Genomic DNA, 24,156 nt, shown 5'->3' on the forward strand with positions numbered 1-24,156 from the left:
ATTCATTGGAAGGACTGATGCTGAAGCTGAAACTCCAATACTCTGGCCACCTGATGAGAAGAACTGACTCATTGGAAAAGACCCTGATGCTGGGAAAGATTGAAGGCTGGAGGAGAAGGGGATGACTGAGGATGAGATGGTTGGATGGCATCACGGACTCAATGGACATGAGTTTGAGTACACTCTAGGAGTTGGTAATGGATAGGGAAGCCTGGCGTGCTGCAGTCCATGGGGTCACAAAGAGTCGGACACAACTGAGCAACTGAACTGAACTGAACTAACTTTTTATATCTGCAAAAGCTGTTTCCAAACCAGATCACATTCTGAAGTCCTGAGGGTTAGGACATCAACACATCTTCTGGGGAACACAATCCAACCCTCAATAGAAAGTGACTCACCCCAAATCACCCAGAGGAACAGGCAGAATCCCAAGGCCTGAGTTCTGAATCATGGCCGGAGCAGCCTGTCATCTGAAGAGCCTGGCTTCCACCTCTCCTGAGATTTCAATATGTCAGCAGCCAGTTTGTGCCCGCTTCTGTGTCCAGCCGGCTATGTTTAGCCAGCAGAGCCAGCATAGTTCTGGGTCCCACCATCATGTCCCGGGACACTGCCCTCAAAGGTGGCCTGGTCAGCTCTGGGTTAGTCACCCCCCCCCAGCTGCCCTTTTGTCCACCCCCTGGTGGGGCCAGAAGGTCAGGATGGTTTGGGGTGAGGGGAGGGGCAAGCACATCCATGGCCTGGAGGGGCCTGATGTGGGAGGCGTAGAAGGTCCTAGCCCAGGGTGGCAAGTGTGTGGGTGTCTCCTCACCATTTCCAGATGCCCACTGTCCCCCTCCTGTCCTCCTTCAAATACAAGAGAGGGCCTGAAGCCAGCAGGGAGACTGTGGGGCTGGCCCAGGTCACCAGAGCCCACAAGGGCCTCCTGACCTGAGCCTGCTGGGGCTTTCCCAAGGTATCGACTGAAAGGTCCAAGGTTGTCTCCCTCCTTCTGAAGGTGGGAGGCTGGGGCTGAGACTTTGCTCCTACCTGTGGGGGGTGGGGGGTGAGGGTGGAGCTGCTGTGGCCTCAGAAGGCACCCAGGGCAGGAGGGTCAGCAGACAAGGCCGGCTCACCTCGCAGGCAGGAGCCTGGGGCCTGGAGGGGAGCCTGGGAAGCAGGGGCCGCAGACGTCACTAACAGCCCCTCCTCATCCCACACCCTGGACAGAGATCCTGCCCCCAGCTCCAGAAAAACCAGGAGGAAAAAGGGAAGGACAGGGAAGCAGGAGGTGAGGGGGAGACCCCAGCTCTGCCACCTGCTGGTTAGGAGATAACCGTGGAAAGTGCTGGTTCCCACCAACCCCCAACCCTGCCTTGCTCCGCTGACCCGCACTCCAAGGGAGACCCGCACTCCAGAGGAGAGGACAGACCGGGCAGAGTGAACGTGGGCCCGAGCGAAAGGGGGCCGCGGACCAGGCCCTGCCCCGCTGCAATGAAAGGCACCTGGTGGGGAAGAGCCCACAGGGGACGGGAACCTAGAGATCCTGGATGCTTCGGACAGATTGACGCTGATGTGCCGGTCCCTGGAGCCAGAACAGGCGCCAGACCTCATGTCTTCACCTGTTTAGCAAATACAGAGTGTGAGGCTCTGACCTAGGTGCTAGGACCATCAGGGACTGCGGTGGGTGGGCCAGAAGGAACACACCCGCCCATGACACACGTGCACACGCAGGTTAGACCACTGCACCCTCAGACCCAGGGAGACGCTGAGGCTGTTTCAGTGTCCTCCTCCATCAGTGGGGGGAAGGCGGTCTGTGGGAGGGCTTCCCCCTATTTTAGAGGAGCAGTTTGCTTTGTTTTAATAAGGCAAACAGATCTGAGAGGTACAGGCTGTATTTCCTTCTCACCATCTGCCCCTCCTGCTCTGGAGGCAATGGGAGAGACGGACCTGGGATCTCGCCACGAGGGGGCGCACCGGAGCTGCAGCCTCCTGGTCCTTCAACTGAAACTTTTCCAGACTCCAAAAAAGAGCTGACTCCCTGCCCCGCCCCATATCATGCCAAGGTTTTGTGGAGAACTCAGAAATTTTTGACTGCGCTTTTTGAGGCAAAACTGCCCACAGTTGCCCTCAGGTGATGGTCTATGTGACCTCCGGGGTGAGTCTACACGCACTCCAGTTTATCCACTTTCCCTCCCCATCTCCCAGGTCCCAGACCTACAGCACCAAGCAGATCAGTTTGCAGCTGAGCCAGAAAGATGGTCAGACCATCGAGTGGATTTTCATTGACGCCGGGGCCTTCACAGGTAATCTGCATCCAAGGCCCCTGCTGGACCTGGCTGTGGGCGCAGGGCCAGGCAGAGACCATGCCCCCTCCCGTGTCACTCAAGATGAAAACTCCTGTAAACCATACGTCAGCATTTATATCACTCACTCGTGTCCCACTGTTTGCGACCCCATGGGCTGTAGTCCAGCAGGCTCTTCTGTCCATGGGGATTCTCCAGGCAAGAATCCTGGTGTGGGTTGTCCTGCTCTCCTCCAGGGGATCTTCCCAACCCGGGGATCGAACCCAGGTCGATTCTTTACCATCTGAGCCACCAGGGAAGCCAACAGTAACAGTAAACCATAAAATGCATGTAATTTAAGGGCCCAGGAAAGTGATCTTACTCATTGATAATGACTCCATTTTGGCAGGAGGGCCATCGAGCATCCATCTGTGCACAGTGGTGCTCCTGTGGGTACAGGCTGGCTGCCCTGCAGCTGGGTCCTGTGGGCTGCCCGCCCCCAGTCCCTGTGCCCACCCCAGCCTGCTTCCCGCAGAAAACGGCGAGTGGGTGATCCGGCACTGGCCAGCCACGATGCTGCTGGACAAGGTGTCCCCAGCCGAGGAGGCAGGCCGCCAGAAGGTCGTCTTCTACCTGTTCATCCAGCGCAAGCGCCTCTTCTACATCATCAACATCATCGCGCCCTGTGTCCTCATCTTCTCCGTGGCCATCCTCATCTACTTCCTTCCTGCCAAGGGTACCTAGTGCTGGTGGGAGGGGGGCTGTGGCCCGGCCAGCGGCACAGGGAGTGGGGAGGGCAGAATGGCTCTGGGACCTGGGACCCGGGACACGGAATCCTTGTGGGGAGGGGGCTGCCCCACGGTGAGGAGGTTGAGACTGGCTCTGAGGGCCTCTTGGTCATGGGCAGCGGGGGGTCAGAAGTGTACTGTTGCCATCAATGTGCTCCTGGCCCAGACCGTCTTCTTCTTCCTCGCGGCCAAGAAGGTGCCCGAGACCTCCCAGGCCGTGCCACTCATCAGCAAGTACGGCTGACTCTAATTCCTGAGCCCACCTCCTTCCTTCCCTTCTCAGGAACGCCATCCAGGCCTTTGTGGAGACCTGCAACCTCATTGCCCGCACCCAGCACCAGCAGACTCACTCTGACAGTGTAAGTCAGCAGGGGGTGGGGTGGGGTTTGCACACTGGGTGAGGGACTTGGACCTGAGATGGGGCAGGATGAGTGGGGTGGCCATGGTAGGCCAATGGCATGGGAAAAGTGGGGTTGGGAGTGGCGCCATGGGCCCCTGGAAAAAGCCAGGGTCAGACTTAATGTACGTCAGAAGGGGTCACGGAAATGAAGAGCAGAAGCCTGCTGGATGGCTAAGGATGCTCCAGAGATCCAGCCTTGGTGTCACCTCTGGTCATCTCTTACCCTGCCTCCCACCCTCAGGGGAACCAGGAGTGTTCCGGTGGGCCGAGTGCTGGATCAAGTCTGCTTCCTGGCCATGCCCTCACCTTTTGTCTGTGGCACTGCTGGCATCTTCCTCACGGCCCACTACAACCGAGTGCCCGCCCTGCCATTTTCCGGGGACCCCCACTCCTGTCTGCCCTCCTCTGACTGAGCTGACGGATCACCACTAGCCATGTGGAGTCTTATCAGCTGTGTTCTGATGCTGAGGTCATGAGTATGCTCTTCGGGAAACACCCTTGGGGGATATGTGAGAAAAGTGGGAGAAATAGAGACAGAGCTGGAACCCCAGAGTGGTCGGAGCTGGGATGTGGGCAGAGTGCGCTAGTGGAATCAGCATGCACGAGGCACTGGCTTGCTTGTCCTGGCACTCTCCTGACTTCAGCGAAGTGTTGTCAACTCCCATCACTTCTGAAGCCCTTCTGACTCTGTTTATCCTGTCCCCTGCTAGACACGGCCCTAGTCCTCCAGGCCTGGGCCTCCCTTCCCTTTTACAAGTTCCCTGCAGCCTCTTGAAAGAGGGGAGTCGAGAGAAGTGAAGAGTGGCGGCCAATGCTCTTTCGAAAGAAGGGAGGCAGCCCACTCCAGCTGGCATCTGCCTGCCTTCTGGGGGCTGTAGGCACCAAATATTTTATGAGTTTTACTCTCTTTTTTTCATTGTCAAGAGCTCCTCTTAGCATCACGGATAAGCAAGAGTCACTATTCCTCTATGTTTAGGTTGGGCAAATTGGGGCTTGCCAGAACAGTGATGAATAAATAAGGTTTGGAGTTCAGAATTCCCAACTCTGACCTAATCTTAGACATTCTAAGAAAGTTCTATGGCTTGTGAAATGACTCGTCTTCCTTCTTTTCTCAAAGGCCAGGGAATTTGCACTGGTCTGAAGGGATGGTTAAGAAAGAGCTAGGGTGGGAAGGAGGGAGCCTGAGAGGAGACCCTGACCAGCCTCCCTGGCCCATTAGGAAACAAGGTAGCTAGCTGGTCTTTGGGGCAGGCAGGGTGGGGGCGGTGTCGGTAAGGCCTTGCTTTTAGAGTATGGCTGGAGCCTGAGGCCTGAGTTCTACTGGTGACAAGACACAAGCACATTTTGTGCTTCCTGAACCTGTGTCTTCATCTGTGAATATGGGCACAAATATCAGTTCCTACCCACCTTCATCACAGGATCAAAGGTGCCAATGAAGATTTAAAAAATGTTACAGTGTCACATAAACACCTGACAACGGGACATTGTTGTGGGGGGAAGAGATCCCGGAAATAGCCAGGGTTGCTGGCTTTTGGGATCACTCATCAGCAGGTTCATTGCATTTACTCCAGAGCGTGTGTGTGCGCGCTGCATGCACTGCTGTGCATTTGGAGCAGCAGGTAATTACCTGGGGTGAGTCTCTCAACCTCTCTGACTGCCTCAGAAGGTGGAGAGGAGCTCTGTAGCTCCTGGCGCAAGTAAGCAAAGATAAACAATCGCTACCATTTCTTGAGGGCTACTTTGTCTACAGCCTGACACCGATTATCTCGATCAATCCCCAAAGCAACGTGAAGATACAGGTACTACAGTATAGGATGCTGCTGCTGCTGCTACTGCTAAGTCGCTTCAGTCGTGTCCGACTCTGTGCGACCCCATAGACGGCAGCCCACCAGACTCCCCCGTCCCTGGGATTCTCCAGGCAAGAACACTGGAGTGGGTTGCCATTTCCTTCTCTAATACATGAAAGCGAAAAGTGAAAGTGAAGTCGCTCAGTCGTGTCCGACTCTTAGCGACCCCATGGACTGCAGCCCACCAGGCTCCTCCATCCATGGGATTTTCCAGGCAAGAGTACTGGAGTGGGGTGCCATTGCCCTCTCCACAGCATAGGATGGTCAGTACCAAATAAAGAGCCTCAGGGAGGTTAGGAGAGAGTCCAGGATCGCGCAGTCCCACTGTGGGTGGAGTCGGGATTTCTACAAAGATCCTGCTCCCTTAACGATTCGGAGCGGCCCTTCTCGGAGCTCATCTCGGGAGGCGGACAGGACGCACTTGGCTAAGCCGAGCCGGCGGCAGGTAGGAACAAGGACCGGGACAGGAAAAGAGACCCGATTTCACGCCGCCCATCCGCCTAACCTGAACTCTTCCGCTCAGGAGGAAGGCGTCTTGAGATATCCGTCCCCTACCCAGGCAACGCGCCAACGTTCCGCTGTGCGCTGAGTAACCGGAAGTAGTCGGACCCAAGGAGGAGGGACCTGGCAGAGCGAAGCCATTCCGTGAGACCATGACTGTTAGCAGACAGAGGGTGAACAAGTTCGAGGCGTGAGAGGCGTGAGAGGCGCATGGCCGCCCCCCGGGGCCCCTTCCCCGAAACTGTTCTCTGCGTCCACCCCCGCCCAGACTGCAGGCGGCGCAAACTGCGGCACGGGCCACGCTGTCTGACTCGGGCAGCGGGCTGGGCGGCCAGCGGGGATGAAGGGGTCTCGGGGACCCCAGGGTCGAACGGACCCAGGGCGAAGTGCGGTGTCCGGGGGGTCAGGAGGTGGCCGTGCGGCCCGGAAGGAGGTTTTCGGACGCCCTGCCCGGGCGCGGGTTACCCGCGGCGTGGAGTGCGGAGACCTCGGCGGTTTGGGTGTTTCCGCAGCTTGGCCTCCCTGCCACTGAATCCAGTTTTTCTTACACACCCCTCTGGCCTAGGCGGGTCATCTCTCCTCTGAGTCTCAGTTTTCTCATTTGCGAAGCAGGGACCGTAACAGAGCCCATGTCATAGAGTTGCGAGGATGCAGTGAGGTAATGTGACTGCCGCGTTTAGCGCAGCGGCTGCTCTGTTATGGAGTTGTCATCATCGTCCTGAATGTTCTTCCTCTCCTTTCCCCGTCTTCGAACACTCTCTCCCAGGATTTCAGTTTCTTGCCCAACAGGTGAATCTTACCTATTGTTTGAGTTCTAGTTCTAGCATCAAACAGTTTGCAGGTGCAGAGCGTAATATTTTTGCACACTTCCCTGCAGCGATTGTGTCTGGAGGTAGATTTTGTTCTTGGCTCTCTTCTAGTAGTCTAGCAGTAAATCTGTCTTCTTTTCCGAAGACCTAGATTTCCAGTCTCAGACCCCCCAGTTACCAGTTATTTGACAGCAGTTATTTACCCAGTCTCTGAGCCTCTGGTAACCCAAACCGTGTTAGTGATTAGTGTCCTGCTGCTGCATGGGGTGTGCTAAGGATCAAATCACATTCACCAATGCTTAAAGGTACTTTGTAAATTGTTAAATAGTGAGATATACATGTGAAATGAAATTACTTTTAGTTTAGTGTTTGACCCACTGTTGCTGAGGGGAACTTGGAGTTTTTCCAGGACAGTGAGTGCTGGTGTGCAAATTCAGAGGTCCTGGATTCCAGCACTCTTGGCAGCTCCTCGGGAATGTTTCCTGGTTGCTGAGAGGACTCTGCTACTTGAAAAATGTCTTTGGGAGTTTGCTTCTGTAGCCCACTGTGTAGCTGAGCTCACCTCTATGCTGACTACCACCACCCCGACCCTGATCATCAGGAACTTCCCTGGTGGTCACTGCTAGAGAATCCACCTGCCAGTGCAGGAGATGCAGGTTTGATCCCTGGGTCAGGGAGATCCCCTCGAGGAGGAACTGGCAACCCACTCCAGTATTCTTGACTGGTAAATCCCATGGACAGAGCCTGGCAGGCTATAGTCCACAGGGTTGCAAAAGAGTCAGACACAACTGATCGACTGAACAACAAAAACCCCATCCTAAGCCCTGCAACTCTTAGCTCCAGATAGAAGTCCTGCCTCAGTGGAGCTTTCTGCCAACCCTATACTCCTTTCTCCACCAAACCGAAGAAATCAAAATTTCTTTTTAAGATACTTCATGGGACATCTGGCCCAGTCCTACCCAAATCATTTCTTATTTCTTGGTCTGCAGTAAGCTAATTTGAGAATGGCAGTAATGGCTTCCATAGGCACTTTGCTGCTTTTCACACATTAACTGCTTCAAACAACCCTGTAAGGGGGATCTTGTTACCTTGTTTTACAAATAAGGAAAAAGACTCTCTGAGATGAAATAAGTTGCCCACAGCAGGAAGGGCCACATATGGTGAGATTCATACCCAGGTTGTTCAATGATGGTTCAAGCACATCTTGACAAAAATTAACCTGGATTCTTTTTTTTCTTTGCTGTGCCCTGTGGCTCGTGGGATCTTAGTTCCCTGACCAAAGTTTGAACTGAGGCCCCCTACATTGAAAGTGTGAGATCTTAACCACTGGACCATCTGGGAAGTCCCTAACCTGGGTCATTTTTAATTAGTTGCAACTATTCATTATACTGAGCCAGATTTTTTAAAACATCTGTCTCATAGCTATTCATGAGAAAAAAGTAAACTCTCATTAGAAATTAGCAACTGAAGAAGGCACTCCAGCCCTTAGGTTGTGTTTTTTAAAATGCAAAAATGTGCAGTTTTTAGACCGCTGGTTTCTTGTTTGGTCTCTATACTCTTCACCACTTGGCTCCTAAGGACATGTGGACATGTTTCGGTTTGCCAGAGTCCTGCAAGTGACTTGTCCAGTCTAATCTGATGGGTTCAGCTTACAGAGAAGTCTAGTCTCCTTTCCTGTGTGGCCTTCATATGTAAACTAATCCCACACACACACACCACTCCTTCCCCCCTCCCCCCAGCATCAAGTCAGTAGGTATCGTTGCTATCGATCCTATTCATATGTAAAACCGTTAAGATGCTTTCTAAGTACTGCAGTCCCTACTGGGGTGAGCTTGGTTTTCAAATCCAGGTGCCAGATTTTATTTTGTTCCTGTTCTCTTTGTTAGCTTTGGCCCATTCTTACCTACTATCTGAACCACTTCTTTGGCACTTATTATTCTGCCTTGTATTGCCTTGATTTTCGAAATCCATGTGTTAAACATGTTTGTTTTCTGCCCGAGTTTCCTGATACTGGACATGTGAAGGTGAATTAGCCCAATTTCCTACCTGCAGTGAATTGTCTAGTCAGAGTATCGGGACATACCTGGGCAGAAGCTTGGTGAGCTGATTAGGCATCACCCAGCATGGATAGCCTCAGATGCTAATTGCCTGCCTGAGTCTAAGGAGCACTGATATTTCCACCTGGATAATATCTTTGCTCAAATCCAGCATCCAGCTGGAAAGAGTAGCCTCTGAAGATAGGATGCAAATGACTTGCCTTACGTGTTGTCCTGGAGAGCAGAGAGATTGCTTAGCTCCACCCTCAAGAAGTAACAGCATTAGATGAAGGTCCATTAGGGTTTCCAGTTAGTGTTTTAGAAGGGAGTCGAGAGTTGGGGACCAGGGGTCACAATAGCATAGTTTTTTCTCTGACATAATTGTTATTATTTTTCTGTTTCCCAGTAGTGGTTGGCAGCAAAAGCACTAAAAAGAAAGGAACTTACATGCTTTGCTGAGAGCTAGCAAAATGTGAAGTGCTAGATCAGCTGTGCCCTTTTTCAACCAAGATTGAAGGGAAAGGACCCCAGCTGGTATAGTGGGAAGTTGAGGGCTGAGAAGAGAGAAATGGTTTGAGTCCATGAGGGTATGCCCTAAAGAAGAGAGTTAGGAGCTGTCTTGGACCTAAGCAGTTAAAAAAAAAGAAAGAAAGACTGGTGAAATACTTGTAATCAGGAGACAAAAGTACTGACAGTGTAGCTGGGACAAGCGCAGACATTTATATGGGGATGTTTAGGAGAGGGGTCCCAACTCGGCCTCGAGAGAGAGATCAGGGGATATTTTAAAGAGACAGCGGCCCTTAGTCTGGGTCCTAAAGGACAAGTTAAGTAGGGGAAGAGGGGCTCCTTGAGAGCCCAGGTGATGAGCGCAGCGGAGGGGTGAGGCTGGGGACTGCAGGTGGGCTGGTACCACTGGGCGGAAAGGAGGGAAGGACTGTGTCAGATATTCTGTAGTATCGGATACACACAGCATGCTTGTCAATGTTGTGGGACCTGGATGCTCGGACAGGCCCCTCTTCAAAAGGAAACCCTACGGACTCAAATTTCATACCGGGGAAGGAGTTACTGTAAGCACCATTAGGTTTCCCAGGCGTCCAGGGAAGCCAAAGAGATGGCAGCATCGTGCACAACCCCATTCTCCTCCCCACTCTGCTCATCTGCTCCATCCCCCTTGCCCCTCCAGCCCTTCTCTGCCTTTGCTTATTGTCTTTATCCCCTCATGGGTTTTCTTACATGCGACTCACATGACTGACTGCCCCAGCTCCTGAACCTGTAAGATCTTTCACACCCTGGTTGAAAAGCCGAGGGAGGCACTGGGGCATAGGCTATTGGCCAGGCCGGGCTACCAGTGCCCTTCATCGTCCTGCCTCGACCAGGGAGGGGCTGGGGCTGGGTGTGGCACAGTGCACGACCTCCGGAGTGTGTCCTACAGCCAGGGCTGTGGAAAGGGCAGAGCGGGCACCCCGGCACATATGCAGTTTGTCCACTCGAAGGTTTCAAATAAGATACATACTTTTTTAGACATATTGCTAGTGCCTCCTTAATAGGCTACAGGGTAGTGTCAACCTAACTTTTAAATGCAACTGAGAAACCAAACAATCTGTGAAACTCCATTTCTTGTGATACTTGCTTTATTGCTGTGATGTGGAATCAAACCCACAGCAGCTCTGAGACATTCCTGTGTCTTGAGTTACAGTTTGACCATTTCTGGTACTTTTCCTGAGAATTGCCAAATTCCGTGTGACTGGGTAGGGCCAGAGAAGTGATTTCAGAAAAGATCCGTAAGTTGATGGTCCAGGTCTAGACTAAACATTTGTGAATTCACCTTCCATTTATCTTTTTGTCTAGATCCAATGAATTTTAGGTTCACTGAGAGCCTTAGTATTTTGTTTTGGAGGGTGACAAAATATGCTCAGAGACAGATTTTCTTTGCCAGTAGTTTACTTAACACAGGTTCATTGTGGGAGTTACAGTAATTTCATAAACCAACAGCATGCTGATGTCTCTTTTTAGCTAGTAAATAAATAACATACTCCAAACCAGTGATAGATTACTCACAGTATTTTTCTAGGCACAGGGATATGAAAGGAATAAAGTCTAAATTTAGTTCCAGGTGTACTGGAGTTGGCACTGGGTGAAAGAGGAGAGTGAAAAAGTTGGCTTAAAGCTCAACATTCAGAAAACTAAGATCATTGCCTCTGGTCCCATCACTTCATGGGAAATAGATGGGGAAATAGTGTCAGACTTTATTTTTGGGGGCTCCAAAATCACTGCAGATGGTGATTGCAGCCATGAAATTAAAAGACGCTTACTCCTTGGAAGGAAAGTTACGACCAACCTAGATAGCATATTAAAAAGCAGAGACATTACTTTGCCAACAAAGGTCCGTCTAGTCCAGGCTATGGTTTTTCCAGTGGTCATGTATGGATGTGAGAGTTGGACTGTGAAGAAAGCTGAGTGCCAAAAAATTGATGCTTTTGAACTGTTGTGTTGGAGAAGACTCTTGAGAGTCTCTTGGACTGCAAGGAGATCCAACCAGTCCATCCTAAAGGAGATAAGTCCTGGGTGTTCATTGGAAGGACTGATGCTGAAGCTGAAACTCCAGTACTTTGGCCTGCGAAGAGTTGACTCATTGGAAAAGACCCTGATGCTGGGAGGGATTGGGGGCAGGAGGAGAAGGGGACGACGGAGGATGAGATGGCTGGATGGCATCACCAACTCGATGAACTTGAGTTGAGTGAATTCCAGGAGTTGGTGATGGACAGGGAGGCCTGGCGTGCTGCGATTCATGGGGTCGCAAAGAGTCAGACACGACTGAGCGACTGAACTGAACTGAACTGAGAGGGCTTTTCCAATCAAGAAGTGAAGTCCAGCTGCCTGCTCAAAAATAAAAGTCAGTTTTTGCTAGGGAACTCCAGCACTGGTGGTGATGGGCAGGCTAATCTTTGCAGGGCTGCTAAACATTTTGTCACCACTGCTGAAGGAGTCAGCTTTACCACAGCAGAGCTGATGTCCCTTCTGTTCAGAGACTGCTGCAGGGTTTAACACCACTGCCCACCAAAGAGTCGCCTTGGTCACTGCAGGAGCAAGAGGCTCAAGATCTTCAGAGAGCAAGATCAGCAAAGGACAGCTTTGTTCAGATGGAAACTCGGATATTCCTCACACAACACTCAGTATTTATAGTCTAAATGTCCACTCACCATGCTTCCTTCTTAATCTGTTTTTACTGATAAGCCCCCAGTAGGGGCCACTCGGCTAACTGAACTCCTAGCACTTATGAATGACTACACATACTATCCTGATACACTTCATTCATTCAATCTGGGTTTAGAGAAGGCAGAGGAACCAGAGATCAAATTGCCAACATGTGTTGGATCATCGAAAAAGCAAGAGAGTTCCAGAAAAACATCTGCTTTATTGACTACACCAAAGCCTTTGACTGTGTGATCACAACAAACCATGGAAAATTCTTCAAGAGACGGCAATACCAGGCCACCTTAACTGCCTTCTGAGAAATCTGTATGCAGGTCAAGAAGCAACAGTTAGAACTGGACATGGAACAACAGACTGGTTCCAAATCGGGAAAGGAGCGTATCAAGGCTGTATATTGTCACCCTGCTTAGTTAACTTCTATGCAGAGTACATCATGTGAAATGCCAGGCTGGATGAAGTACAAGCTGGAATCAAGATTGAAGGGAGAATTATCAATAACCTCATACATGCAGATGACACCACCCTTATGGAAGAAAGCAAAGAACTAAAGAGCCTCCTGATGAAAGTGAAAAGAGGAGAGTTAACAAGCTGGCTTAAAAGTCAGCATTCAAAAAACGAAGATCATGGCATTCGGTCTTATCACTTCATGGCAAAGAGATGGGGAAACAATGGAAACAGTGACAGACTTTATCTTCTTGGGCTCCAAAATCACTACAGATGGTGACTGTAGCCATTAAATTAAAAGATGTTTGCTGCTTGGAAGGAAAGCTACGACCAACCTAGACAGCATATTAAAAAACAGAGACATTACTTTGCCAACAACGGTCCATCTAGTTAAAGCTTGGTTTTTCTAGTAGTCATGTATGGATGCGAGAGTTGGACCATAAAGAAAGCTGAGGGCTGAAGAATTGATGCTTTTGAACTGTGGTGTTGGAGAAAACTCTTGAGAGTCCCTTGGACTGCAAAGAGATCCAACCAGTCCCTGCTAAAGGAAATCAGTCCTAAATATTAACTGGAAGGACTGATGCTAAAGTTGAAGCTCCAATACTTTGGCCACCTGATGGGAAGAACTGGCTCAATGGAAAAGACCCTGATGCTGGGAAAGATTGAAGGTAGGAAGAGAAGGGGATGACAGAGGATAAGATGGTTGGATGGCATCACCAAGTTGATGGACATGAGTTGGAGCAAGCTCTGGGAGTTGGTGATGGACAGGGAATCCTGGCCTGCTGCAGTCCATGGGGTTGCAAAGAGTCGGACATGACCGAGTGACTGAACTGAACTGACACTTCATTCTTATCTCAAAACAACATCTTCATTTAAGTCATAAATAAGTGAGTTTGAAATCAGAGCAAACCAATACACAACACTGAGGATAGTTTCGCTGCTCCTGAAAGGGTGGCCCCTGTTGTACCTTTGACTGAACTTACAAGGCAAGAAGACATTTCTTCAGTCCTTTCATTTCTTTTTCATTTAACATCAATCCAGCATTTTCTCGTCATTGTTGCTGACGATACAAAGGTTAACAAGACACCAATCTAGGGCCCCCTCTATCTAGTAGGAGAAACAGATGTGGGAGGGATGGTGCCTTAGGCTGAGGGGTGGTGTTTGCACATAGCACAGATGTGGTTGCTTTGGGAGGTGGGGAGAGAGAAAGAGGATACCAGTTGACGGGAGTTGAGTTGTAGAGGATCTTACGTTTCCTTGTGTTATATCCCGCGTGGTGGACATGGGAGCGCATGGGACAGTGGAGAGGTCTAAGCTTGGAAGTTGAATGGTTAGCGTAGCAGTGGGGAACGGTAGGAAAGATGGTTAGAAGTGGCAGGGTAGAAAGGGAAGTTTCTCAAGTGCATTTGAAATGCCAACACAGTTATATAATCCAGAAATTCTCATTATTGACTGTTTTGGGCATAGAAAACAGTCCCTTACACTGTTTACCTCTTGCTGCTTTGTGTATTGAATGCTCTCTCTTCTCCCATTTTTCTCTTTCAGGGACAGTTCAAGCTTTCGAAATAGGAAAATCACCTCGTGAGAGTGCACAAGCTGGCAGTAATCCTTTTCTCTGTATGTGTGTGTTTGTCCAAAGAGGCTGGGAGGGCTCCGGCTGGCCCTTCCTGCTCAGCGAAGGGACGTCCCCCAGCCGCGTGCTCCCCTTTTGCACTCGTTCCTGGAGGACAGATTCCGCTAGACAGCCTCCAGCGTCGCTGACTTTATTAAGCGGAATAAACGGAACACGTGACTTTATAATAGGCCGACTTTTTTTTTAACGGGGTTCTGTGGGGGGGAGTTCACCTTTCGTCTTTCTGTGTGCTGTCCAGGCGCCTCCCCGGCACTCTGTCGTGACCACGTGTACCAGCCAGAGCTGTCGACTGAGAGTGAGCAGTGTTATGAATGTCTGTGCATCCAGGAAAAGCATTTTGTTGGAGAGTCCCGCAACTGCTTATAAATGCTCTCTTCCAGATCTGCCATTATTGAGACATTTCTTTATTTCACACCCCTTGTCCCCCAAGACCACCCTTTCGGAACGTGTGTGACTGATGCTGTAGTCTCCTGTCTTACACCCTCCAGTCTTCCCTCCTGTGGGACTCTTTGCTTTTAGGCACTGCTGCACTTAGAATTGTAACCGGTGGGCCACACAGGTCTCACTGAGGCAGCTTAGAAGGTAGGATTGTAGATTAAACTGCACCAAACTGCAGTTTGATGAGGAGCGAGGTTATACTAGAGGTTCCAAGCGCAGGATTTGGAGCTGAGGGCAGTTTCTGACCCAGGTTCCCAGATGGGCAGAACCTGTTGTGTCCAGCCTGTTGCTGTGGGTTCTTGCATTCCCCTCGTGGAGGAGGGGAAGCAGAGGTTGGCTGCTGCCAGGTGTTAACATGGTCAGTTCTGTGATCTCAAAACTGGGACATCTGGAGAAAAGGTGACCATGATGGACAGCTTTCCTTGCGTGGTTCTGCCTGTCTGCAGTGGTGGAGAAACCTGTCAGTCCTCATCACCTGGTAAACGTGTTAGCTGGTGTGTGCTGATCCAGGGAGCCCAACACAAACCTTGTGGGCTGCTGCAGGCAGGCTCTAAAAATGGCCTGGCACATGCCAGAGAAGCCAGGTGATCTGACTCCAGAAGGACTGAAGTCAGAGGTCAGGGAGCACCTAGGGCTGGAATAAGTACCAAGGACCAGTCTTCGGCAACCTCCGAGGAGCGCCATCTTACTTGGCTCTTGTGAGCACAGATTGCAGTACCTTAAATTAAGGCCTCCCCTAAAACCTATCCTTGCAGGCCGGGGGGCTTGGCCACCTGGTGTCAGAGAAATCATCGAGTAACAGGCATTTCCTTCTGGTATTGATATTACTCTTCCTACTTTCCAACTCCTGAACACACTCTCATTACCACTATCTTGGGGTGCTTATTCCTAAAAGAATATAGAGGCCTATAGGGGCCAAAAGGGAGGTGCTTCCATTGCAGGTGAACCTAGATCAGAGGTCCAGCAGCGATTTAAACTCCAGGAGTATGAAGAGTAAACTCTAGTGCCCAGACATTTGTGAAGGGCTCACAAATACAGGAGCAGCGCTGGCCCAAGCAGGGGACAAGGCTTCCTCCTGAGCTTAGACCCCAGGGAGGTCTTCACTTTTGCCTAAACTCAGATTTGCCATGAAAATTCAAAACAGAGCAGATGTTTGGATTTGCCCACTGGGCATCTACCTGACTGTTAGCGTGTGCATGTGGGTGCATATGTGTGTAACATGTTCACAAGTGAAGGTTTTGTTGGGCCAAGTGCTTAATTGTCCATATTTGTGTTTTTTGGTGTTTTTTATTTTGGGGGGGGTAGGGGTGTCTCATTTTGATTTCTTAGTCTCTTGTGTTTTCTAGAGCTGCCCGTGTCATTCCGCGCCCCCCACCACCACCTTCCTCTTTGTCTTTGCAGTATTTGAAAGTTATTTTTTCCCCATCAAAAATATGCTGGCTAGAGCAAGAGTTATTTCTGCTAGGCAGCATCTTGCCCTAGAACTCTCCAGATCTTCTGCCTAACAGCTTTAAATCCGAGATCAAAGAGTCAGTTTCTCCAACCACCTGATTTTCACACTAGTTTGCAATGTCTTTTCAATTCCTAATGACTCCCTGGACCCCCGTGACACTGAAACAGGACGCAGTTGGGGTTAAGGTGTCACCAGTTCCAGATAAACAGGAAGCAAGGCGCACCCGGCGTGGGCCAGCCTGCAGACGTGTGGGGCGGCTGCTGGAGGCGGGGCGCCCCTGTGCCCAGACGGGCTGCTCCCAGGACCCCCAGAAGTCGGCCCCACGCCTCACCTGCTCTTCTCCTCTTAGCCTCCTGTTCATGTGTGTGTGTGTGTTTGCCCTGTGACGTTGGCAGTGACAGTTTTCCACCCAGAGAGATGCTTGTGGTCCACGATGCTCCAAGAATGAATTTCCAAGTGTTTGCCAGTGGAGGAGCAGAGGCTGTGACAAGAGTGATTTATGTTGCGCTTTCAGAGCAGTTGTCTACTGCAGTAATAAATGGAAAATATCAGCAAGAACCTGGTTGAGGACTCTTTAATACAGTGGGGAAGGGGGAGACTAGTAGTGCTTTGCTTCCTGCTTCTGTCCTTCAGCACGTGAGTCTTCAAGTGCATTCCAGAACGAAGTATGTGGAGGAGTCTAGACCCTGCCAGTGTCATTTACATGAATGTAATGTCTGAAAACTGTTCTCTAGTTGATATTAATCACTGCCAAAACAATTTACACTTTTAATACCAAAATAATTTTAATTCTGAATTGGGAATGAGGAATGTTGGAATTCAAAGATTTAGATTTGGAAGTAAGAAATCACCCCAGGTCTTAGCCTGGAATGTTTTATTTAGCCCAATGGTGGACATGTGGGGCATTCCACTGACCCTTGCCCATGTGAAATACCAGGGGAGAATGAAACTTAATGCAGAGCCTTACAAAAGATTTAAAACAGTGTAGGTTTGAGACTGCATTTCAATAGAAATTTCCTTTCTATCAGTCACAGTCCAAGTGGAGACACAAACCAGGCAAGTTATTTTAACAGTATGATCGAATTGTTGACTCAGCCACTGAAAAGGCCTAAAGGAGACAAAACCAAGGAGGCAGTGAGTCCACGGGGAGGCGCCTCGGGGTGGATGCCGCTCACCTGGTCCTGGTGTCTGAGGGTGGAACGAAGCTGGCCTGAGCTTGTTGAGCTTCAGGAACACACTGCTGCTGCTGAGATGAGGCCAGAGCTCGTCTCTTCTCCTCCAGCACCCAAGTGCCCCCGGCTGGAGAAATCCAGTGGGCTGCCAGCTGCCAAAGTAGAAATCTCTGCTCAGGGAGTTAAAATCCCACAAGCTGCAAGGTGCTGCCAAAAGAAGAAGGAGGAGAAGAAAAGACTCCCTTCTAATGAGGGAATGTGTGGAAAATAAAAATAGTGGCTGTTAATGGAGAAGCCTGACAGAGACCCTCTTCGCCAAGTGACCCGGGTTCATGGCACCGCTGGGTCATGTTGACGCCATGAGTGCTGATATGGGCCGAGGACACTTCATCTCTGATGTCCTCCTCCCCAGATTCATAACCTGTCTACTCATGAGACAGCCTCAGACAAATCCACACTGAGAGACAGTCTGCAAAACACCAAAACACTTGACCAGTACTATTCCCAAGTGTCAGCATCATGATAGAAAATGAAAGACCCAGAAACTGTCAGATTGAGAGGAAGGAAATATGATGACCGATTAATGTGGAATCCTGGACAAGAAAAAAGGGCACTAGAGGGAAACGTGGGGAAATCTGAAGAAAGCCTGACGTTTTGTAAAGAGTAATGTATCAGGGAGGGCTTCCCAGGTGGCATTAGTGGTAAAGAGCCCATCCGCCAATGCAGGAGCGGTAAGAGATGGGAGTTCGATCCCTGGGTCAGGAAGATCCCCTGGAAGAGGGCATGGCAGTGCACTCCAATACTCTTGTCTGGAGAATCCCATGGACAGAGGAGCCTGGTGGGCTGCAGTCCATGGGGTTGCAAACAGACAGGGCTGAAGCGACTTCGCACACTCACAGTGTATCAGGGAATTCCCTGGGGGTCCAGTGGTTAGAACTCTGTGCTTCCACTGCAGGAGGCACGGGTTCGATCCCTGGTAAGGGAAGTAAGATTCCACATGCCACATGCATGCTCCCCCCCAAAAAAAGCCATGTACTAATGCTCACTTCTTAGTTCTGATCTATGTACCATGGTTATATTAGATGCCAATATTAGAGGAAGCCAGGTGAAGGGTATACAGGAACTTTATGTACTACTTCTGCAACTCTTGCATAAATCTAAAGTTATTTTAGTATAAGAAGCCCAAGAAATTTCTCGAGGGGCGATTCTTGATTTGAACGCCCAGATCTTGCTCTGTGGTGGCGCCCAGGTTCCTGCTCCCCAGAGCAGGTTCCAGCAGCTCCGTCAGTGCCAGCCTCGGGGAACGCCCGCAGGCCTGTTACTCAGGGAAACTCTGCCTGTTTTCCACCCACCAGCCTCCACCTTCCCCAGTGCCTGTCCTGAGCCAGCACCCAGCCCGCAATTGCTGTAGGTTTCCAGCCTGACAGTAAATCAACACGAGCCCCACTTGACACAAGGGAAACATTTCCATGAGCTCAGATTTTTAAAAATGCTTATGAAGCTGAACAGGGCCACCCCCCACCCTAACCACAGTGGGAGGGGAGGAAGAGTAAGACCCAAAGGAGCAGAGGGTAAAGAAAGGGGCCCCAGAGAGCAGATGTGGCTCCTGAAGGACCAGCAGAAAGAGGACAAGGTGGGAGCCCCAGGAGTGGAAGGCAGAGCCCTTCCCGTCGAGGAGCCTCACAGACTCCCCCCACCAGCCCTGCATGGGCTCTGGGTGGGCCACACAAGTCAGGGGGCTGGAGACCAAAAGGAAGGGGGCACCCCCCCGGCTGATGGGCCAACGGTCAGACTGTCTTCTCCCAAGTTAAGGCTTGGTAAGGTGGTCACAGGTAAACCATACCAGCGGAAAGGCAGGAAAAGGGCACCGTACCAAGATCGGACCTCTAGAACAATCATCGGTAAAATGTAAGTCCCAAATGAGCGCAGGCCCACCAAAATGACCATTGGCAACAGAAAGGATCGTTTAATTGATTATCAGAGCATAAAAGGAATAAGGGCCAGTTGGTGCAAGATAGTATTGTCGGAGGGAGATGGAATTGTCTCCCAAGCATGGAAGGGTGGGCCCAGAAGCATGGGAGCAGAGAAGAACCCAGAAATCATGCATGCCCGGCACTCAGCCAGGCAGGAGAGAGGAGGTGTGCTGACAACTGGAGACAGAGAAACCTTATTCGGTTCTCTGGAAGAAGAGAGATTAGCTAACTACACACAGGGTTAAGGCAGATGGTGGGTCTGGTGGGGAGGAGGGTGGCCACAGAAGTCCCCTAGTCTGGAGAAAGGAATGTCAATAGGTGAATGGCTTCAAATGGCTCGCTGACTGTGGAAAAATGGCCTTGTGCCATGGAACCAGGACCTCTGGGTAGATAGAGAGAGACAGGCTTTCAGTTTCAGAAAAGGTTCCTGATAATATGAGCTGTCTGTAGATGGAGTGACTGGTGCAGGCAGTGCAGGTGAATGAGCAGAGGCTGGAAGGTCACGTATTTGGGGGATTTACCGGGAAGATTCCCATGGCCCACTCCAGGGTAGACCAGATGGCCTTTAAGGCCACAGTCATCTCTAGGATCTGGTCTTAGAACTGAGGGGGCAACTTCTCTGCCAACCCCCACAGCCACACTGCTTCTGGAGATGCAATGGCATCAGGCTCTCAGCCTGCCGCTGGCTGGTGAATTACACCCCAGCCCCAGTGACAACCAGCAGCCTGCCAGTTTGGCCACGAAGGTGCTAAATGTCCAGGCTCTGAGCCCCTGGCCTCCTGGGAAATTCTTACAGCATGTTTATAAAATGATGGCTCGGTGGTGAGCTTTTCCAGGCTGCAGCTGCTAGGAAGGGGTAGGATGAGTGAAACCCACCATAAGCTGGGCAGGAAATTCCTCAAGACACAGGTCAACACGAAGCAACATAAGACCTAACCGCTCCAGCACCTGTCATGCCTCCGCCCCCTCTCCCAGGACCCAGAGGCCCAGGGCTCCAGCGAAGCACCTCCTCTGATGCCCTTCCTTCTGCAGTCCCCTCTCCAGCCCCGGCAAGTTAACGCCTGCCCCCCTGGAATGCCTGGCTGTGCCCGGTCCTCCCAGCCCACAGCACCATCATATGGTGCCTCTGCCACACCATCTCATTCTCCCTCAAATACGCTTTATACCCCTTTCTAAGGAAGGGTTTGGTGGGGTTTTTTTTTTTTTTTATTTTAAAAAGTGCTCAGTAGATTAACAAACTGCTACATCTATACGGCAGGATGTTATTAAGTAACATAAAAAGAAATGAACTCTCAAGCTATGAAAAGACATGAGAAACTTAAATGCATAGTACTAAATGAAAAAAGCCAGTCTGAAGAGGCTACATATCATGTGTTTCCATGACATGCTGGAAAAGATAAAATTATGGAGATAGCAAAAACAAAAAAGAAAACTAGTGGTTGCAGGGGAGAGGGGAGGATAAGGGAGGCACACAGAATTTTTAGGGCAGTGAAAGTTCTGTATGATACTGTAAGAGTGGGTAACTTTATTATACAGCCGTCAAAATCCATAGGATGCGCCACACCAAGAGTGAAGCCTAACGTAAAGTATGGGCTTTAGTTTAATAATAATGTACCAATACTGGATTGTCAATAGTGACAAATACACTACACTAAGATGTGAAAAATACGGGAAGTTGGGGAGGGTGGTAGAGAGGATCTGGCAACTCTTTCTAACTTTTGCTCAAATTTTCCTGTAAACCTAAAACTGCTCCCTTACAGGAAGTACAAAAAGGGGTGAGGTGATCTAGAAAAATCCATTACCTCACTCAGAAAGCCATTTTTACCACCACAGTATGTGAAACCTTTACTATAAACATATATACATGTTAGAGATTTCTAACAAATGGGATTATTCTGTTGTTGTTCAGCAGCTCAGACATGTCCGACTCTTTGCGACCCCGTGGACTGAAACACACCAGGCTTCCCTGTCCTTCACCATCTCCCAGAGCTTGCTCAAACTCATGTCCATTGAGTCGGTGATGCCATCCAATCATCTTGTCCTCTGTTGTCCCCTTCTCCTCCTGCCGTCAATCTTTTCCAGCATCAGGGTCTTTTCCAGTGAGTCAGCCCTTTGCATCAGGTGGCCAAAGTTTCAGCTTCAGCATCAGTCCTTCCAATGAATATACAGGGTTGATTTCCTTTAGGATTGACTGATCTGATTTCCTTGCAGTCCAAGGGACTCTCAAGAGTCTTGTCCAGCACCACAATTGGAAAGCATCAATCCTTTGGCCTTCAGCTTTCTTTATGTGCCAACTGTCACAACCATACATGACAACTGGAAAAATCATAGCTTTGACTATACGCATCTTTGGAGGCAAAGTAATGTCTCTGCCTTTCAATATGCTGTCTAGGTTTGTCATTGCTTTTCTTACAAGGAGCAAGCATTTGTCTATTTCGTGGCTGCAGTCACCATCTGCAGTGCATCTTCTTCTTGTTTTCACATTTTCTTTTGAAATAATTATAGACTCACAGGGTGTTGCAGAAATAGTAGAGAGAGGTCCCCAGTGCCCTTCACCCAGCTTCCCCCAGTGGTAACATTTTGCACAAAGATATCACAGGAACAAAACTAGGAAACTGACAATGTCACAATTGTGCTTTTGGTCTTGTAATTGGCTGTTTGTTCAGCAATGAATGTGAACATCTTCCAACAGTTACATCCCTGCAGTTGTGGACTTTCTGATGGCTACATAATTGCTGTGTAAACTGCTGTAATGCACTCGATAGTCTCTGTGGTTGGATGTTGGTTTATTTCCAACTTTTTTGCTGTCACCAAAAGCATTAACTTTGTTTTATTTTTTGCACGAATTTTAATAACAGTTACATGTAAGTGTATTTACTCAACATGCCTCCCTGAAGTGGCTTCATAAAACACACTTCCCTGAACATCTCTGGTAGTCCAGTGGTTAAGACTCCATGCTTCAATAGCAGAAAGCATGGTGGGTTTGATTCCTGGTCAGGGAATTAAGATCCTGAGTGCCTCACTGGTATGGCCAATAAATAAATAAATTAAATGCTATTTTAAAAACAAAAAAATACTTCCCTCCCCTGTGTCACTTCCACACTCTCCTGCTGGTGTTGCCTGGGATCACTTTTCAAATAAGCCATTTGCGCTGAATCCTTGCTCTAGGATGGCTTCTAGGAAAACCCAAACCAAACGATAAGAGGAGATTCCCTGACACACAAAACCAGAATGTCCAGAGATAAAGTGGACTTCAGGGTTGGTGTGATTCACTGGCCTCCTGACATCATCAAGGACCCAATCCTCTTCTCTCCAATCTGCCTCCCTCAAGACAGCTTGGCAGCGCCCCCTCATTGTGGCAAAGTGGCTGCAACACTTCCTGGGTTCTCAATGCACTCCATTTCTTCCAGAAAAGGATGGAGAGCACACATCTGGGAGCTCTGGCTAAAGAACAAGGAATTTTCCTTCCCAGTAGTCCCAGCAAATCTCCCTTGAGTCTCTTTGGCTTGATTTGGACAAAGTGGCCAAACCAAACCAGGCATTTGGCCAAGGGAAGTGGGTTACTTGGCCAATTGCTGTGGCAAGAGGTTGAATTTATCCCAGTTGGACTAAAATGACCCCTCCTTCGCCCCCCCCCCTGGTTTTTTCACAGTACAGGGCAGGGATGTCAGGGATACTGGGAATCATAGCATGGTCTACAGAGCTGTGAAAGGCTTTTGACATGTACCAGCAAACTGGCCCCTAGAAAATACCTATCTTTTACACATTCTCCTACTCTGGGTCTTACTATAAGTTTTTAAAATCTTTGCAATTTGATAAGTAAGAAAGTATATTATTCTATTTGTGACTTATTTGTTGGGTATTCATGTATTTTGTAAATTGCCTACTTATGTCCAGTTTTTCTACTAAAATAAACATTTTTACTTGATGAAGAGCTCTTTACAGATTAAATATACTAATCTCTTGTCATAGCTGTTGCCAATATTTTCCCCAGAATGTCATTTCTTTTGAGTTTCATTTATGGTATATTTAATTTTTTTTCACCTGGTTAAGTTTATCAATTTTTTCTTTATGCTGTTAGCTTTTGCTTAGTTCTTCTATTTTAAAGTCCTGAATCTTTAACCAAGCATATTTTTTCCAGTAAAACTGCTGTTTGTTGTTTTGTTTTTTCTTTTGTGTTTAAATCCTTAGTAAATCTGGAATAAGTTTGGCTTCAGATATTAGATAAGCGTGTAACCATATTTTTCAGTCTATGACATTAGCCAGGTCTTTTTCAAAGTCTTTATTGAATTTATTAGCATCTTGCTTCTGTTTTGTTTTCATTTTTTAGTAGCAAGGCATGTGGGATCTTAGTTTTCTGATAAGGGGTTGAACCTGCACTCCCTGAATTAGAATGCAAAGTCTCAACCACTGGACCACCAAAAAGTCCCCAAAACCAGGTTTTTTAAAACACCATTTATTAAACATTCTCCCAAGAACTTGAAATGCTTCCCTTATCATGAATTTTTTCTTCATTCGCTCAGTTGTTTCTGACTCTTTGTGACCCCATGGACTGCAGCCTACCAGACTTCCCTGTCCTTCATTATCTCCCAGAGCTTGCTCAAACTCATGTCCATTGAGTCCGTGATGCCATCCAACCATCTCATCCTCTGTCGTCCCCTTCTCCTCCTGTCTTCAATCTTTCCCAGCATCAGGGTCTTTTCAAATGAGTCAGTTCTTCACATCAGGTGGCCAAAGTATTGGAGCTTCATCTTCAGCATCAGTCCTTCCAATGAATATTCAGGACTGATTTCCTTTAGGATGGACTGGTTTGATCTCCTTGCAGTCCAAGGGACTCTCAAGAGTCTTCTCCAATACCACAGTTCAAAACATACAGTTCATGGGCCCACTTATGGATTTTCTATTAAGTTCCTTGGATCTGAATGGCTGTTTCTTTTTTCTTTTACCTTTAGAAATGATCTCTATTTTTTAGCTGTGATGTTGCATTTACAATATGCAAAAACACAAATAAAACTACCCAAGGTGTTTTGTCACTGAATGGCTTTTTCTATGCCTACAACACATGGTTTCAATAACCATAATTTAAAAATACATTTTAATAACTAAGAAAGTCTGCTATCACAATTATTCTTTTTCAAAAGTTTCTTGACTATTTTTGTACATGTATTAGAATTTATTTTTTTTAGAA

The 24,156-nt window shown here is 48.9% G+C and overlaps 1 protein-coding gene across 4 annotated transcripts; it reads left to right on the forward strand.

Moving 5' to 3' along the window:
• Nucleotides 1–167: 167 nt before the first annotated feature.
• LOC122437264 (acetylcholine receptor subunit gamma-like) lies at nucleotides 168–16,362 on the forward strand. Of its 4 annotated transcripts, none has more exons than XM_043461996.1 (5): nucleotides 168–638; nucleotides 2,185–2,282; nucleotides 2,797–2,997; nucleotides 3,333–3,408; nucleotides 3,691–4,505. In XM_043461996.1, the coding sequence occupies exons 1-5, from the start codon at nucleotides 595–597 to the stop codon at nucleotides 3,860–3,862; spliced, it is 591 nt and encodes a 196-aa protein (XP_043317931.1). In that variant the 5' UTR covers nucleotides 168–594; the 3' UTR covers nucleotides 3,863–4,505. The 4 variants fall into 4 exon arrangements, 2 of the variants coding, with proteins under 2 accessions (XP_043317931.1, XP_043317932.1); XR_006268200.1 differs by lacking the exon at nucleotides 3,691–4,505 and adding an exon at nucleotides 13,845–16,362 and having other exon boundaries at nucleotides 170–638; nucleotides 3,238–3,408; XR_006268201.1 differs by having other exon boundaries at nucleotides 170–638; nucleotides 3,238–3,408; nucleotides 3,691–3,760.
• The last annotated feature ends 7,794 nt before the right edge of the window (nucleotides 16,363–24,156 follow it).

Source organism: Cervus canadensis, chromosome 2 (genome assembly GCF_019320065.1).
Source record: "Cervus canadensis isolate Bull #8, Minnesota chromosome 2, ASM1932006v1, whole genome shotgun sequence".
In the NCBI taxonomy this organism is placed as follows: domain Eukaryota; kingdom Metazoa; phylum Chordata; class Mammalia; order Artiodactyla; family Cervidae; genus Cervus; species Cervus canadensis.

What these genes read in the sequence shown, in the direction of transcription:
- LOC122437264 (XM_043461996.1), top strand. Translation starts at nt 595, where the DNA reads ATGTCCCGGGACACTGCCCTCAAAGGTGGCCTGGTCAGCTCTGG. An exon ending in TGACGCCGGGGCCTTCACAG is followed by an intron (nt 2,283 to 2,796) that starts GTAATCTGCATC and finishes TGCTTCCCGCAG; the next exon opens with AAAACGGCGAGTGGGTGATC. An exon ending in CTACTTCCTTCCTGCCAAGG is followed by an intron (nt 2,998 to 3,332) that starts GTACCTAGTGCT and finishes TTCCCTTCTCAG; the next exon opens with GAACGCCATCCAGGCCTTTG.